The 18,275-nt window shown below is 48.3% G+C and overlaps 1 protein-coding gene across 32 annotated transcripts in view; it reads right to left on the bottom strand.

Annotated features, from left to right (window-relative positions):
* The window catches only part of MICAL3 (microtubule associated monooxygenase, calponin and LIM domain containing 3), a 1,875,796-nt gene that overhangs the window by 1,382,008 nt on the left and 475,513 nt on the right, over positions 1-18,275 (bottom strand). For all 32 annotated transcript variants that reach the window (XM_085652129.1, XM_085652139.1, XM_085652136.1 and 29 more), the window contains one exon: positions 13,080-13,440. In XM_085652129.1, coding sequence (XP_085508255.1) covers positions 13,080-13,343 — 264 coding nt within the window. In that variant the 5' untranslated portion in view covers positions 13,344-13,440. The remainder of the gene's footprint in view (positions 1-13,079; positions 13,441-18,275) is intronic.

Below are 18,275 nucleotides of genomic sequence, written 5' to 3'. Positions count from 1 at the left end.
GTACATAAAACACCAAGAGGAACTATATCAAAAATCTTTGTTGATTCTGTGCATCTTGATTCAGTTTCTACTTCATCGAATACAGATAAGTGCAACCAACGCGTTTCGTCTGGCTACAAGATCATGTATCCGGTCAAGTAGGCAATTAAGGCAGATATAAAGCAGACACAGCGTTGTAAGTGACAAGTAAGTATTCCACAAAATCTCATAGCAGCAATCCGCTTTTAGACATTGTGAAAACACATCGCAAATGCCGAACGCTGGCAGTCTGAATACTCGTTGCCAAATAATGCCCTGGATGGGGGGGGCGCTACGTGGCGCACGGGCATGATGGCCGCACTAGTGGGAGGCTCTGGCAGCCCCATTTATTAATCCTTTTAGTTATCCTGCTCGTTGGCCTCCTTACAATCTGGAAACGGTGATCCCGGCCGCACGAACACTGGAGGAGGGCTAGCTGAGTTTCGTGGCCGCCTTGGATCGATCTGCTTCCTGCCGCGGCCTCTGGAGGGTTCGACTGGGAGGGCCGGCGGAACGGAGTGGTGCGGCATCGGCTGGCACGACAGCCCGCGGCTGCCCACGAGGTCGCTAGGCCTAGAGGTGCACTCGGGCGGCGGCGGGGAGTGCGGGGCACCACAACTGCTGGCGGCGGCCACCACGCTCACTCTCCTGACTTGTGCGGCATCGGCGGGCGAGGCCTCAACCCGTGCCGCGCGTGAGAGGGCGAAGAAGGTGAGGCCAGTCCGGAGCGGGACAGAAGCGTCTCCCCAGGGGCAGTGACTCGAACTGAGGTAGCGCCGGCGATAAACGAGGCACTGCTAGAGGTGCGGCTGGGGATTTAGGCACCTACGGAGTCCGCCTGCAGCCCTTTCCACTCTGTAGGAGGGAGAGGGTGGATTTCAGCAGACGTCACACCGGGAGAGGAGGACCAGATCGGTGCGCGCCAAACGGGCGCTTCGCCTGCCTTGGAGACTGGGGGCAGTGGGCTGCTGGCGTGGACTGTCTGCGGTCGGGATCCTCTCCGCACAGCACTTTGCGCACTGTGGCAATACTTGCACACTTCCTGACCTGTCCCATCCGTGCCAGCCGTGGTGCCACGTGCCACACTCCACTGCCGGGCGGAACGTGGATCATTGTCTCGGGGACCCCGCCATCATCCAGTCGCATCGCTGGAGGCGACCTTGCAGGACAAACATTGACAGCTCAGCATCGGTTATCGGCTGCCACCACGAGGTAAACCATACAAGTTTTAGACTACAAATGCGGACTGAGCCTCTGATTGCTTGGCACACGGGGACACAGGCTACTGCGGCTGGTGGGGGCCTCGCCTTGGGGGTCAGGAGGTGCTGAGCGGCGTGGCCCGAGGAGCGTGTAACGCAGCGCTGGATGTGACGGGCAGCGCCCTCCCCGCAGTGCATTGAACATTATCGGGCAGGGCTGGATTGGTGGCGGCGGCTTCCTGCCAGGGCTTGTCCTCCAGTGGCACGGTTGTGGCTTTGGCACCCTATGGCACGGGTGACAAGAGCGGACTGCTGCGCAGGTAGGATCGTCGTTGAGTACTGGTAGTGGGGGCACCCCTCTCGCTGTGCGTGGGAGAGCATCCTAGCAATGGTTGCTCAACGAAGAGAACATTGACTATACCACTGTTGCACTGGTCGGCAAAGGGAACAGAGGTGCTAAGCTGATTGGAGTTAACACTCAAGATTCTCTGCCATCAGTAGCCACGGGCAAGTCGGATGCTAAGCAGCCAAAACTGAACTTTGAGTCTATGAAAAAAGGTCCCCATAGCTTGCCAACGGATCGGGCTGTGGACAGTGGAGCGGAGGCATCACGAGAGGTGACGGCGCAAGACACAGATGTGCAAAGTATCCTGCAGGAGATCCGATTGGGATTCGCCACCATTGTGGACAAGGTCGACAGAATGTCGACGAGAATGGACGCCATTGCCCACAAGCTGGAGGGGCATGATGATCGACTGAAGGAAACAGAGCGACGCGTATCGGATACCGAAAACGTGACCTCCAGGCATGCGACGCAGCTAGCCCACATGGATAAGCTTCTAAACATTATTGCCTCCAAGAACGAGGATTTGGAGGCGCGCAGTCGGCGCAATAATATTCGCGTAATAGGTATCCCGGAGTCCACAAACACAGGGAGAATGGAAGAATATATCGAAAAGATGCTGCTGTCCACGATTGGGGCCGACTCCTTCTCCAGTCAGTTTATTGTCGAGCGGGCTCACAGATCCCTTGGGCCGCGTCCCCCTCCCGGCAGCGCCCCGAGACCCTTCATAGTGAGACTCTTGAATTATAGGGACCGCGACGTGGCGCTGAGGGTGGCGCGAGGAAAACAAACTCTGAATTTCGACGGGAACACGTTCTCCATCTATCCGGACTTCACACCGACGGTCCAGGACGAGCGGCGCAAGTTCCTCGAAGTCAAGGCCAAGTTGCGAAAAGCTCAAATTGACTATGCATTCCTGTACCCTGCGAGGCTTAGGGTGACTCACCAGGGCAAGCAACATTTCTTTACAAAGCCGCAGCAGTTGGAGGAATTCCTTAAGCGAGTCAAGCGTGCGAATCGCATGGATAGCAACATGGAGGCATCGCAGAGGTCCACATCGGTGGCAACGGAGGAAGACTCGTAATGTTCGAGTCCCTGTACCTTGCTGGGCGCGGTAGGGGGTGTGCTGATCTGCTCGCTCCACCCCTGGACTTGCGGTGTGAATAGAACAATGATTGCAGGGGTGGTCCAACTATGAGCCATAGTGAACGGACATCAGGCACTCTTCGCATGGACGGGCCCAGGGCGGATGACAGAGGTGGGCCCGTGGGGCGAGAGGTCTATGTGTTGCCACCTACCAATGTTCCCCCGACGGGTATCCCCCTGGGACAGCTCTCTGCATAACTGTTGCGGGGGTGGTAATGGGGTTCTTGTTTATGTTCTACTTTGGGGAGGGTGGGTGCATAATTCTGGCAAGTTGGGGTTGCTGCAGTGGGAGGGGGGAGGAGGGGGGGGATGTTATGTTTTCAGTTTGACAGTCATATCACACCGTTTTTTTGCTGGTGTCTTGGAGGCGGTATCAGGTGCTTCAATGTGCGCATACATCTTGCATAGTCAGAACTGGATTTCACATTCAGTGTGGGACGCGGAGAGGCATCCGAGTGGATCTCTTGTAAGTTGATGGCACATGTTGCAATAGATGGCAGATAGTGAAGCCGGAGTGTTGACTATTCATACCTGGAATGTAAGGGGCATGGGGGACCCGAGGAAGAAGCGGCACATAATAGCATATCTGGACAGGCACAGGATACATATAGCTATGCTGCAGGAGACGCACTTCGCTCCCCACCGACTGAACACCTTTGCACACAAATGGGCGGGCTACAGAATCTTCTCTTCCTACTCCTCCTATGCGAGGGGTACTGTTATCCTTGTTAAGAAACAGATGCCATTTCAGCTTGTGGGTACCGCCTGTGATCCGCAGGGCCTCTAATGTCTGATGTGGGGAAGATTGGGATCGGTGACAGTCACACTAGCCTGTTGCTATGGGCCTAATGTAAATACTCCAGAGTTTTTTACATCCCTATGGGCCAGGATCTTTGATATAGGCTCTAGCCATATTATTTGTAACATATGACCCAGGCCAGGACAGGTCACACCCTGCCCCTCATCACTACACCAAGGCGGGAGCGGCTCTACAGGATATTGTTGTGGCCTACCACTTGCTGGACGCTTGGCGGCATGCACACCCACACGCTAGAGAGGGAACGCATTATACGGCACAGGCGGCGTCATAGGCTGGATTATTGGTTGTTGTCTCGGGGGTTGGGGCCTGCGATAGTTTCAGTGCAGCATCTGGCTAGAACGTATTCAGATCATGCCCCAGTTAAGATCACGTTGGCGTCCGCAGACTTTTACGCCCCGCGCAAACCTTGGCGTTTGTACGCTCCCATTTTATTGGATACAGTTTTTCAGGCGGAGCTACGGGAAGAGATAAAGGATTTCTTTGTTTGTAACAAGGGCTCGGTGCACAGTGTGGAGACAATCTGGGAGGCGTTTAAGGCCACTCTCTGCATCGCTAAGGGGGCGGGGGTGCTTAAAGACATAGTTCATACACTGAATAAGTTGGAGGGGGAGCTTAGCTCGCTGGAAGCATAATTGGCGGTGAGCCCAAGTAGCGCTGCCCAACTAAAATTCATAGAAATGCTATTGGCATACATGGATGCTGCGCAGAGGGAGTCTCGGTTCCGGGGGAGGTTCTGGGTGGCGCGCTGTTACGGAGAGGGAGGCAGACCCGGTAAGGCCCTGGCGCAAGTAATAAGACGGGACCGGCAATCTGGGTGTGTGTTAGAGGTGGAGGACACGGATGGCATGGTTCATGGTGATACTCCCCATATTCTCCAGGCTTTCACACATCATTACGCCCAGCTGTACACCACTCAGCGGGACGGCGATTTGGACTTGGACAGTTTTCTGGACGATGTGGCGCTGGGCTGGCTGAGTGATAGACAACGGGAGTTCTTATGTGCACCATTTGAGCTGGATGAGGTCAGGGATGCCTTCATGAGTATGCAATCTCGGAAAGCGGCGGGGACAGATGGCATCCCCATATAGTTCTACAAAATATACATTGATCTCATGGCCCCCATCCTACGGGAGGTGTATGAGGAATCTCTAGGAGTTGGCTGCCTGGCGGCATCTATGAGGGTGGCCATCATTGTCTCCCTTTTGAAGCCAGGGAAGTCGCCCTGGAAGTGCGACTCCTACAGATTGCTGTCTCTCCTCAACTGCAATGCTAAAATCTTAGCCAAACTAATTGCCACCCGACAGTCTACTTATGGAGAATCTGATTCTCCCGGATCAATCGGGCTTTGTGCCCGGAAGAGCGCCCTCTCATAACTTGCGAACGCTTTTTACTGTACTAAATAATGTCTCACCGGAGTTACCGTTGGCCGCTGTATTTTTAGACGCCACCAAGGCGTTCGATTCCATAGAATGGGATTATATTTACGGGCTTATGCTTGCGGATGGGATTCCCACCACTCTTCTTATCTTGGATCCGGCTGTTATATAACTCGCCGGTCGCTAAAGTACTCATTAATGGGCGAACGTCGCAGGCCTTCCATATCACCAGAGGCACACGGCAGGGGTGCCCGTTGTCCCCAGTGCTTTTTGCCCTGGCAACAGCCGCAGGCGGCGCGATTGAGACAGCGACATAATGACAAGCTTCTGCAGTGCAATATGCGGCAGAACCGGATATCATTATATGCAGACGATATCACGCCCTATATCCGGGACCCGCAACAAAATTTGAACCCGATATTACGAGAATTTATACCTATCGGGGTGCTGTCGGGGATTCGAATCAATTGGGGGAAATCCTGTATCTACCCTCCGACGGTGGTTACGGGGCGGTTCCCGTTACACTACCCATTAGAGTGGTGCGAGGAAGAGCTGCGATATCTAGGTATTCGGGTCACGAAAGATAGAGAGGAAATCATGCGTTTGAATTATGGCACCACAATGACTCGTATAACCGAAAATATTAGTCGCTGGATAGCCCTTCCCCTCTCTCTTGCGGGGCGGGCTTCCCTTATTAAAATATTGATCCTCCCCAACTAGTTTATTATCACCCTGGGGCTTTTTTTTCAAGTCACTTCATTCTGAGTTGACGTGCCTGGTATGGGGGGGGGGGGGGGGGGCGGGGGGGGGGAGACAGCCGAGGCTGCAATGGGAGGTGCTCACCCGGCCGTACACACAGGTAGGGTTCGGAATACCGACTTTTGAGCTCTACTACCTTAGTGAACAAGCTCACTATGCGTGGTTTTGGGTGAAGCAGCTGCGGTACATGCCGCAAGCAGCGGCTGAGCACTGGCTCGCGCATCCCACCCCATTAGAGAGGGTATTATAGGACTTGAGCACACCTAGAGATCTTAATCAGACCACACTCACCTGCACTGCTTCGGCCTGGCAGCGTATTGGGCGCATGCTGAATATAACTTTGCTTTATTCCCCTTTGCTGCCTCTTAGTTATCATCCGAGCATACCCCTGCTTCAGGAGAGATTGTTTCATCACTTTAAAGAACTTGTTCGCATCAGCACTTGGGGGGACATATACCATAACTGTAGCTTTCGCACTCTTGAACATATCTTCCAAGGCCTACAGCGAACTTCGATGGATGTCTTTATCTATATTTGCCTCAGACATGGAATTCGGTCATTAACTCCACTTTCCTGCGGAGCCTCAGACCCTAGCTCCGCTTCAGATTATGCTAAAAAACACGACGTGCAAGCGTCTGGTCTCCCTACTATATCGGACGGTGCATGCGCAGAGTTTGTTTCCGGCCGCGCCTTCCCATGGGCGCTGGGGCGACGAACTGGGCTTCGCCCTATCAGACGAACAATGGGAATATTGTAGTTTGCAAACTGAGAGGGTGTCAGCCACTAGTAGGCTCCGTATACTCCATTATAAGTTTTTACACAGACTGTATTATACCCCAGCCAAGATGCACAGATTTAACTTGCGTGACTCGGACAGCTGTGAAAGGTGTCGGGCTCCTGGGACGGATTTCCTGCACCTGGCGTGGGACTGTGAGGGTGCGCGAATTTTGGGGGCACGTCTTTGAAGCATTAGCTCCGATGACGAATACAGAGATGGAGCCCACACCATTGATGGCGCTACTGGGGTATGTTAAGCTTGTTCCTGCGGCAATTCGCAAGTTTGTTGCTCTTGCCCTTCTCATGGCAAAGAGGCGGGTGGGCTTGTCGCTGGGGAAGAGGGCGGGCGCCCAAGTTTAAGGACTGGATTGACGATTTAGTGATTTGCAAAGAACGACTTGCCACGTATGCCGAAATGCTCCCTGTTTCCTCTAGGCCTAGAGATATCTGGGCCCCTTTAACCTGCTATCTACTATCCCATCCCCATGGACCTGGCTTCTCTGACGCAGCTGAGGCTACGCACTGAAGATTCCTCCTGTTCTGTTAGTGTCCGGGACGACCCTCTAGGGATCTATATATTACACATTTGGGCAGAAGGTATCCGGGTGTCCAGGGGGGGTTGGTGGTAAAGATTTCTTTGGGGAAAGGGGAGGCCATTCTAGCGTGCAGTGGGGTGGGAACGGCTACCCTCGGGAGAAGAAGGGGACGGCATGCTATCATAATGGAATGTGTGGTCTCTGGCCATTAGCAATAGTTGGGTCCCTTATGGTACTGCCAAGTCCGCGCTCACCTGGGATGGACGCCTATCCCACCGCATGGTTCAGGGGTCATAAAGTAATGCACAGTTGATAGAGGAGGGCGGCGAATAGGTGGGATGTGTAACACTGCTGTAATGTCCATTTATGCACTGTTACAGTAATTGATGTGCCATTGTCCTGACTGTAGCTCCATACGGAGGGCTGAAGTACTGAGCACTGCTTGCAATGTTAATTTGATTGACTGTCTGATGTTAAATGGATGAAAATAATAAACAGAATTTTAAAAAATATATATTGCTCTGGATGGATGGATGTCATTTTCTACCTAAAATGACATGAAGACATGTTTCTTTTGCTTACCGGCAACTGAATGAATTTCGAATAGAGGATTGCTGCTATGAGATTTTGTGGAATACTCCTGTGTATCTTTCAATACTGTCTGCTTTAAATCCGTGCTTCACCTAATACAGGATCTTGCCCTGAGGAAGCCTGTAATCAAGTGAAATGCGTTGGCTGCGCTTATCTGTATGCGGTGAATAAGAAACTGAATAAAGATGTACAGAATCAACTAAAAGATTTTTGATTCATTTCCTCTTGATGTCCTATGTATTGATTGACCTTTATACTGAGTAGTGCTTTAGATGTTCATCCATGCATAGTACATTTTAATTTTTGTGTAAGATCCTATTCAATTGTTTGATACTCTGTACTAAATTCCATTACGAACCTGCATTTGTTTTCCTTTTTCCTGATTTTTTGTTTGCTTGTTATGGTTTTGAGTAATAGATAGTCTGTTTTTAATTTCACTATCTGATGCATCTTAGTGCACCGATCTGGATGGCCCCCATCCAGGATTTCTTTCCTTACGCTGGTTAATACATGGACAAAGTCATCTGTGGAGCAAATACGCCGAGCCCTTATCAGTCCACCTGAGTGTTTTGAGGTGCCCATTATAAGCTTGCAGTATGCTATTATTGGATATCGCCTTTCTGTGCATTTTGCTGCATAATTTTTCATTTTATAAGTGCATTGTTGCATCTAAAAAGTCTATCTTCTTGAACTGATGGTAATAGTGAATCGAATGCGGCAACGGTCGTTATTTAATTTGTAAACTAAATTGTCTAGGAGGATTTGGGCTCCATAAACAAACAAAAATAAATCATCTATACATCTTTATCAGAACACTTCATATAATTTTTTGACTTTTCTCTCACAGGAAGTTTCAACTCCATAAATAGGTTGGGTATAATAGGGCGAAGGAACTGCTGGTCGAAGTACCTTCTTCTGCAAGTATAGAGAAGCACTGAATATAAAGACATAGTGAGTTTGACAGTACTCCTGTATCATTAGGTTCATGCTTGTATGCCTCCTCAGCTGAAGGACCTGGCTCTTACAAACAGGCCTCTATGCCATATTCGTGTGGCAGACATGCAGAATAAAACCACCAAGATATATGATTCGTTCCATATAATGTTTATCCTCAACAAGAGATCCAATGAGTCCCACAGATAGGATGGTAGAGCTGTAATGTATTCAAAGAGATCAAGGTATCTGTATGAATTCTTCAAAGTGTACTAAGAGAGCGGACCACTGGTCTACTAAGAAAATTCTTTAAATTCTTCTATACTTCCAGTAGGAAATTTATAGTTGGTATTATTGGATAAATTGATTCACTTTGAGATAAAGGCACTCTTCCAGTTCTAATAATCCACATTGTTTCGATCTTGCAGCATTTGGTGATGCTCCATCCACATTTCTCCACTGACCACCTGTGCTAAAATTTCAAAATCATCACAGATCAGAAAGTGACCACAATCTGCAACAAATTACTTACACTTGTTTCATGAAAGCTTACAGTCACTTTAACAGGACAATGACATTAAGATACTCCTAACAAATAATAGAAAAAAAATGTGGAACAGCACTTTCAACAACACGCCAATACTATTAAGTGTTCAAAACGTTAGTAAAACTAGAATGAGCAGTACATGTAGCAAGCTAGAACTTGCTATTGCACTGGGTCTTTAATTTTATATCCCCTCAGCCACAAAGGGTACATAGTTTTCTATCCAACAATCTTTTACAGAAAAAGGGCCCTACAGCTAATCTAAATAAGTTTTGCCTCATTGCATTACTTAATGGGAAGGCAAATGAGACACACACGCACGCACATGCACACACACACATGCTCATAACAGCACGGCATTTGACAAGTAGATAGTAATCGGACGTGGGAGAAATTATCAAGCAAGGGGCTTGACCAAGCACGTGCACATCCTGTAAGAATCAAACTTTCAAACAATGGACTCTGTCCCGGGATGTTTATTGAAACCGGAGTTAAACAAGGGTGTGCACTGGCACTCTTCTCTTTTCCTTATAAATTGTGGTCCTGTCAATTTACATAAACAATTTAGACAGCCATTCATTCAAGTAAGAAAATCATTAGTCATCTGGCCTATGTAGATGAACTGGCAATTTCTTACAAACACCATACAGCCTACAAAAACAATTATCAAGACTGAATGAATTTCACAGAGAACAGACTAGTAGTTAACATAGCAAAAATCATGTTTTTTGGGACAAATCGCATATGGAAGTTAACAATTATAGTCCGAGTGAATTCATACAAACACTTGCTTAATAAATAGACGGTGTACCATCTGGGTCAAATCATCTTTCTAAACAAAAGCAAAAAACAACCATTATTGCAAAATCAGTAAAACAGTCTATGGTGGTAGAGCAATTGGTCCAGCGATCACATTGAATGCTTACCTCCTTCCAGTTATTTACATGCATCATACGTAGTCCGAGATTAATCTGTGGAAGAGCTTAATATAGCCTTATAGCCCGCCGTAGTGGGCTATACCGGCTATTAAAGGCCCGCTGCAGCGTTAAAGGCCCGAGCCGAAGGCGAGGGACTTTAACAAAAGTAGCTGGACTTTAATAGCGGTATAGCCCTGCTACGAAGGGCTATAAGGCTATTAGAATATTCTGCCACTAGAGGGCAGAATGTTCTAATAAATTAAACAAAGGCTTCTCGAAGCTCGAGGGGATTTAAATCCCCTCGAGCTTCGAGAGGCTTTTGTAAAACATTCGAATGTTGCTCTGCGGGCCTTTACCGGCCCGTAGAAGCATGGAGCACTCCATTGTCTACAATGGAGTGCTCCACATTCCAATGTTCTAATATCATCTACATTAAAAATATCAGAGCACTACTTAACTTACTGTCCTAAACCCCTGGTGACAAACTTCGCATGGGGAACACCAGTTACTACATTACACAGCTGATTTATGATAAGCTATCTCTGTGATTGCAGTAAAGTGGGTGAGGACGCCCTGAAGCAGTTTTTATTATGAGCCAAAGGCATGCACCAATTACCTCTATTTTAATATACCTACTGTAAGAAAACAATCAGCAGTACAAGCTGCCAATGGTGGACTGACTGACCAGGATGAGAACACTTAAACGCAAAGAGACTATGGGAAAAGACAAGGGGGCTTAACTTGTGAAAGAAACTGAACTCTATTAGAATATAAACTTACTGAACCAGCCTTAGACTCTTATTTCATAAAGCAGCCAATACATAGATTCCAATTTGGAGACAGATCAAACCAATTTATCGTAATTGACTTACGATAATCATAAAATCTTTATTCAGTTGACCAAAACAACAATAAAAGAATACAATAAACAAATATAAAAACATCTCAGTAAAACCTCTTCACATAAAAATACCAGTCATTATAAAACCCAAAGACGGCATAATCAGAACAGAAATTAATCTCCTAGCGTCAATGCAGCTCATAAAAAATAAAAAAAACGGCAAACAAATTAATTGGGGAGCATCTGCATGTAAACCAGGGCCAGCGTACTTGAGAAAAATCAGGGACTTCAGCAGGGGAAGTAAAAATAACTTACAGGGGCAACTAAAATAGGCAGCAAAACATTACAAAGTGTAGGGTGTCCTGCGGAGACTTGTCGCAGCCGCAGGGCAGCCTACACTCAAGTAAAGCCCAACCACTTTGAGAGGCCAAGAGATGGTGAAGCGAGCTGAACCCGGCCAAAAGAAACCTATCTCGCTGGTGGCGTACCTGGGATAAATAGGGCTCCATGCCTTGAACAATCTTCAGGAGCATGTGCCCACACCAAGGGTTTCTGCAGCTCACGCGGTTCTCTTTCCAATAGGGCGTGTTGCAAGAACAGCCTCTCTAAACAGATTAGATCACAAGAGGAAAGAGAAATGGGATCGGTAAAAATGTCCGATCTCCCAAGGGAGGTAAAAACTGCCTTTACATGTGCTATCCAGGAGATTTTAACCACCCTATCAGGACCGTACAAACCAAGAGGATCAGCGGGTTAAGCTTGAGATTCCCCCCCAATCCTCACCCCCTCTATCCTCCCCCAGCCTTCCGCCCCACGCTATCATGATGGTTTTTATGGGATCTGTTACAAGTTTCTTATAGTGAAACTTCATTACTAATTGCCCATTTGCTTCTTTCATACATGTCTCGTCCATCATCACTGTATTCCTTTTTCTATCAGAGACCTTGATTATTATGGGTTCCTCTTTTTTTCTTGTTTATTGAGCATTTCCATTCAGCCCAGGTCATGTTGCTACAAATGTTTTTTGGTGTGCTTCTTAATTAGTTATGGAAAGTTTTTGACAGCCCCTTAAAAAAGCAGTTAGTTTTATTGTCAATGGTGTTCAGAGGTTATTACAATGATCCACTGTACTGATGTTTTACAATTACAGTGCTCTTGCTGACGGTACCATGTAGGTTAAGTGCAAGTAATGGAGAAGGTGCTATTCCGCGAGCTAACTATGTAACACTTAATAAAAATAAAATTTGAGTATGATCAATTAATCCCTAAAGGAGGATAAAAGGGTGTACAGAGATTTTCTTTAAATTGATTTACTCAGAAACCCTTTACCATAATATAGATTGATGTAATCGAATGGGCAACTGCTGATTGAATATTTAGTTCAATAATAGTTAGGTTCTCAAATTTAACCACAAAGAGGTAAGGTTGTAAGATTTGAGTATGTTTAGCCTCAGCTTTGAATGAACAACTCGAAAGAAACCAATCTGGAGAAACTGAAATGGAACAATCACAGAATAGATTTGAAAGGTTGAAAGCTTTGATGGCCGGCCTCATTCTCCTATCTTATCGCTTATGAAGAAAGTATGTTTTGACACTTTGTAACCACCTTGGGAAGTGAACACATTCTCTTTGGCACCAACAGTATGGCCTTTGGACTTACTTCTCCTTGCAGTCAAACATTTTTTCTTTTTAACTGTAGGTCCTTAATCTGCCAAATGTTTCACAAAATCTAACATTCATGTTCACACAAAGTACAACACGTTTTGCAAACTGACAAATGTCAACAAGACTTGTGCAAATATGTATGAATTTCTCTCCTACCCTATCCTGTCCAGTCATTATTTAATTAATCATCTAGGGTTCTCACTTCCACACCTTCAAGAAATGACTCCACAAGCTCACTTTACCAAAATAAAGTACATTTTCATTTTGCAGTGTGCCTTTCTCCAACAGTTCTACTTCATATTACCTTGGGTTTAAATGTCGTTAGCCAGGCCCTTGAACTAGGGATTGGGTCCAATATGCATTACTTTATCTTGGGCTGGAGGATGGAAGCATTACCCTTTATCTTGGGTCAGATGGCAGACTGCATTGCTCTGTGGCTGGAGGCAGACTGCATTGCCCTCAACCTAAGGACTGAAGTTGACTCTTAACATAAAGCTGAAGGTAGATTTCATTAGGTTTCATACTGATGTTGAAGCAGTTGGCATTTGGTTTCCAAACTGCAATCTCACTTCTATACAAATTAGAAGCTGTTATGAAGAAAGATATGTCCTTACCTTAGTATTGGAGCACGCTTTCCCTTTCTTGAAATCCTTATGACAACCTCTCTTATCCAGCTTTGACCAAAGAGCTTTAGCCTTCCAGTAACTGAGCTTAGATTTTAGCTTGTGGTAGAATGACCGGTAATCTCTAGGTTTAAGTTCGAGGTAGTCACAAAGGTCCTGGAAACCCTTTAGTGTTCCCTTACAGGTAGTAGCCTGGACAAACTTGTCAAAGAGAACATGTGCCTGTTTGACCTTTTCATTCCGGACTTCATCCATGCTGCCCTCCCAGGAGGCAGTTACTCGAGGGAGGTGGAACTTCAAGCTCCGTTGACTGTAGACAAGTCTTCAGCTCCAGACTGCAAACATGATTACCCTAAAAAAAATTAAATACACAAGCATTAGGGGAGTTATTGACGTCTATTAGAGGACATTTCATGGGCTGTGGAAAGAGGATCAGCTTTAAGAAGAAACCAAAAGGAAGGGTACTTCACACCAAGCTTGTTCACAAACTACAAAGAACAGTCAACAAATACAGACATGAATAACTTTACAGAGACCACTCTAGTCTCCTAAAGCCAATTTATGTTTTATTAAGAGATATCTAAGACTGTGTTGTAATTGTTGTGTTTCCAATCCAATCAAGCAAGCAGAGGCACAAGACACATCAGAACAGTGCTCAATACTAAAATAAAACGAATATGATATTTTCCATTAACAAAATGTTTCCAAGTAAGGTATCTTTTCGGGAATCTTCCTAAAACAGCATGCTTGTTCTTTAAAGGAGGAAGAGATCTGCAAAATAGAATCGACACCTCAATAACCTTTAGACTCGCCTTACTAGTTACACTTGTTTCTTCTACCGAATTATACATCACTTTACACGGTCATTATGGCTTAAGCACGCAGTCGCTGCCATGTTCAATTCTATAGCAGGAGCGGAGGCTTCGAATTATGCTTTCTCTCTTCGCTTTATTACATATACAATTTGCACAGCAGCCAGAGAGAATTCGAAATTTCTTTCCAAAAGGGGTATAACAATACAATTAGAAACTACAACTCCCTACAAACAGGGAGGAACGCGAGCAAACAGTCCTTCCTCTGTTTCCATATCATCGGGTACATAACGTCTTGTCCATCCTGCCACTTCCTCTTTCTTCGCTGCTCCCGCAGCCAGATAAGTGCCTTTATTCTTTCTTCTTTATTTGTTGGCTCCGTAGCGCTTATTGTTGAAATTGGTATTGCGCGCTACTCGGGTAGAAATCTTATTGTGTTTCAGTCACAGATCCCTAAGCCAGCCGCGGGAACGTTTTCCGCTCCTACGTGGCCGGCGCGCCAACCTGTTTGTTGCGGCGCCTTCTCGGGCCGCTAGGGGCAATCTCTCGTCTCACTGCCCTCACGATGCGGCTCCTCAGTTGAGAAGCCGCGCCGCGACGGTAACGGACCAGAGCCTTGCCCCAAATTCTGCCTCACCTTTGACGTCCGTTTGACGGATTGTATTCCCGCAAATTGTCATTCAACGCCCCGGCGGGGTTCTGTATAGCGGGTTTTACCCGCCGTGACGCCCAAGGTCGCGCTGATAGCTTCTGCACTTTTTTTGGCCATTTGTTGCATATTCACTTCGCGTGCTGCGCAAACATAAATTAAATCAGGCACTATTGTGGCATTTTTTCTTGCTGTGCTGTCATTGTGGTGAGCGTGCAGGGAGGCAGTTGCCCTGTCAGCTTCCGAGGGCAGTGGCGCATTCAGGGTTAGTGCAGGCCCATTGTGATCCTTGGGGTCACCCAAACAAACTCTACGCCGTCTCTGGCCGGCCCTTAGCTGGTGGGTTTTGTCTACCTGAGCCTCCTGGTTGCGTAGGGCATTGTTAGTGGTTACTTACCATAACTTATCATGGCTGCCCAATCAGAGTATTATGAGGAGGAAGTCCAGGAGTATATGCCCTGGGATGAGGAATTCTTTGAAGCAGTGGACTCTTCCATCTATCGGGTGGTCCATGAGGTTATGGGTCCGATGGAACAGCGCCTTTCCGATAGAATTGTGCAAGAATGCAGTAGGCTAGCGGCTGCGCGTCCCGAGCATCTGATGCCAGCCGGTGAGCAATCTGCGTAGGGTCCTCCGCCATCCAAAAAACAGCGTCCGGAAGGAGTGGAGGTGGATGCTTTTGCGCGCCTGAAATCGGCATTTTTGGCACAAACGTCGCCGGGCGCCCCAGCTGCTCCTCCAGCGAACGCCCCTCTCAGGGTTCTTTCGATCCTCCTTCCCCCGGTTCAGGTCCGGATGATACTCAGGGGGACACAGATGAGGCGGGGTCTTCCCGTCCGTGGCGGCAGTCTTCTACTCCCTCAACTTCTGTAGCGCCAGAGGAGGACGCAGACATGCTTAATCCGGACGAAATTATGCACCCCCGGTCTGCGGCTTGGGTTCCCGGAGACAAGGTGGTAAGGTTCGTTTCGGGTCGTCTCCGTAAACCCCTCGCGCAGGAGGCCAGGAGTTGTCTGCGGGCAGAGTGTCCGAGGCCTACCCTGCCTGACAAGATAGCTTCAACGCCGGAATTCGACCCGACAATGGCCACGATCCTAGCTAAGTATGTCAAGGACCCTAGGAAGGGTATAGATAGATCTTGGAGGTCCTGTTAGGACAAGCTCCTCGACGATATTGGGCCGATGACCAAAATATTGGATATGGCGGAGGAGTCCAAAGTTTCAGGGTCCCCTATTTCCCCAGAAGTCCTGTCCAGTTGGGCCCAACGAGCTATCATATTTATGGGCAATGTTAATTGCGCCCTTTCAACTGAGCGTCGCCGCTCGTTGTTGATTAAGCTTGATCCAAAACTGGGAGACTTGGCTTCTTCCAAGGCTGGTGCAGTGGCCCAGGGTGGCCTGTTCGGGGAGCCCTTTATTAAAAAATTAGGCAAATTTGTTTCCACATTCACATCGCTGGACAAAGCCCAATCTAACATCAAAAGAGTCTTTAATCAGCGGGTTGTCCGCAGGGCCGGACGAGGCAGGGGCCACTCGTCCGGCCGCAGCTTTCAGCAAAACCCCTCAAAGGGGCAAGGCTCTGGTCGCGGACAGTATAATTCATCCGCGAATTATACCAACTTCTACCCCACGCGAGGTCAACGCTTCCGAGGCCGGTGAGGCTTCAAATCCAACTTTGGAGGAGCCAATACCAGCGGTAAGTGTTATTCCGGCAATGCACGTTCGCATTGGCAGTCGACTAGCGACCTTTCACAGTGCATGGGCAGCTATAACCTCAGATGCATGGGTTCTTCGTAGAATTCTATATGGAAACCTTGAATGGTCTGGAGATCCACAACAGGTGGCTTGCCCTCGTCCGCTGGCTTTTACCTGCTCAGACGCTCAGTTGATCGACGAGGAGGTCTCCGAGCTGCTCCGCAAAGGAGCCGTTCGCCGATCAACTTTGCACCCTGGGGGCTTTCTCAGCGATATATTCCTGGTAGACAAAGCCAACGGGGGTCGCCGACCAGTTATCAACCTCAAAGAATTCAATGGTTGGTTGATCTACCGTCACTTCAAGATGGAGGGGATCCATCTTCTTCGCGACATCCTGCTGCCAGCAGACTGGATGGTGCGCTTGGACTTGAAGGATGCTTACTTAGTGATTCCCATCCATCCCCCCCATCGGCGCTTCCTCCAATTTTGTTGGAAGGATTTGGTATACGAGTTCACCGCTCTTCCATTCGGTCTTTCCTCTGCCCCTTGGTGCTTCACCAAGGTGCTACATCCTGCGGTGGAATTTCTCCGAGCACGGGGCATTCGCATGATCGTATACTTGACTACCTCCTTCTCAGGCTCAATGTCCTCTGATACTATCGCTTCAGCTCCATCAGACGGTGTCTCTTTTACAGGGACTAGGTTTCGTCATAAACGTGGCCAAGTCAGTTCTAGTTCCTTCTCAATCTGTCACCTTTCTCCGGTTCGTGGTGGATTCGGTCCGCGCGACCTTGAGCCTTCCGTCAAGGAAGATGGCAAAAATATGCCACGAATTGCGGCAGACAATTTCCAAACCTTGCACCTCCTTGAGGCATCTGGCTCGTTTGGTGGGTCTCCTTTCGTCCTCGATTCAGGCGATCTTTCTGGGACCCCTGCATTATCGAGCCCTCCAACGCTTAAAGGCGTATCATTTGCGGAAGGGCAGGTCATACAACCACTCGGTTCCTCTTTCAGCAGAGGCGAGAGAGGAGATCGCTTGGTGGCTATCCCATATGGAGGCTTGGAACGGACGCACAATCTTCGATTCGGTTCCAGATCTTGTTATAGAATCCGACACCAGCAGGTGCTCTCCATGCCACTGGAATCAAGCTATCCTGGCTGAAGAGGGGTGAAACCCCGAAACCGGTCCTAGGATGCTTGTTTCCAGTCCAGTGAGGCCCTGGCCTGGCAGTTCGGGCTGGACTGTTTCCATTGGGCACAGGGTCAAGACTGATTTGCATATGGCTGGGTCTAAATTGGAACGGCATGGTGAGCAAAAAAACGATGGATTTAGGCCCAGATCTCTGTACTGGGGTGAATGCATGACATTGTTCGGCATTCTGTCCATCAATAGTTCTTTTTGCAGCAGGTCGGGCTGGGGCACTTAGTGCGGGGACTTCTCCACCGGGGGAGTTTGGGCCACGGACGAGCAAGCTCTCCATATCAACTGCTTAGAACTTCTCGTAGGTTCGTTTGCAGTGCGATGTTGGACCAAGGACGGAATCCAATCCTGCGTCCTTTTGAAGATGGACAACATCTCTGCCGTGCGATACGTCAATCACTTGGGGGGCACCCGTTCCCGGGCATTGGCGAATCTGGCAAAGGATTTTTGGGGCTTCTGCCTGGAACACCATATCTCGGTCACGGCAGAATATCTTCCGGGCCACAGCAATAGGGTGGCGGATTGGCACTCGAGGCTTCTCTACGATTCCAGCCTGTGGAAGCTGGACCCTCAGATTTTCCAATGGTTGAACACTCGTTGGGGCCCCTTCACGGTGGACCTCTTTGCCTCTCGGCTGGATCATCAGATTCCTTGGTTCTTCAGTTGGAGACCGGATCCAATGGCCCTGGCCACGGATGCCTTCTTTCAGGATTGAAGTGTGGAATAGGGCTATGCGTTTCCACCTTTTTCCATGATCACAAGGGCGGCGGCGCAAATCCGCCGGCAGAAGGCGGGGGTCACTCTGTTGACGCCTTGTTGGAAGTCTCAAGT

Source organism: Triturus cristatus, chromosome 4_1, assembly GCF_964204655.1.
Source record: "Triturus cristatus chromosome 4_1, aTriCri1.1, whole genome shotgun sequence".
Lineage (NCBI taxonomy): Eukaryota > Metazoa > Chordata > Amphibia > Caudata > Salamandridae > Triturus > Triturus cristatus.
This window is presented reverse-complemented; position numbering and strand designations above follow the sequence as displayed.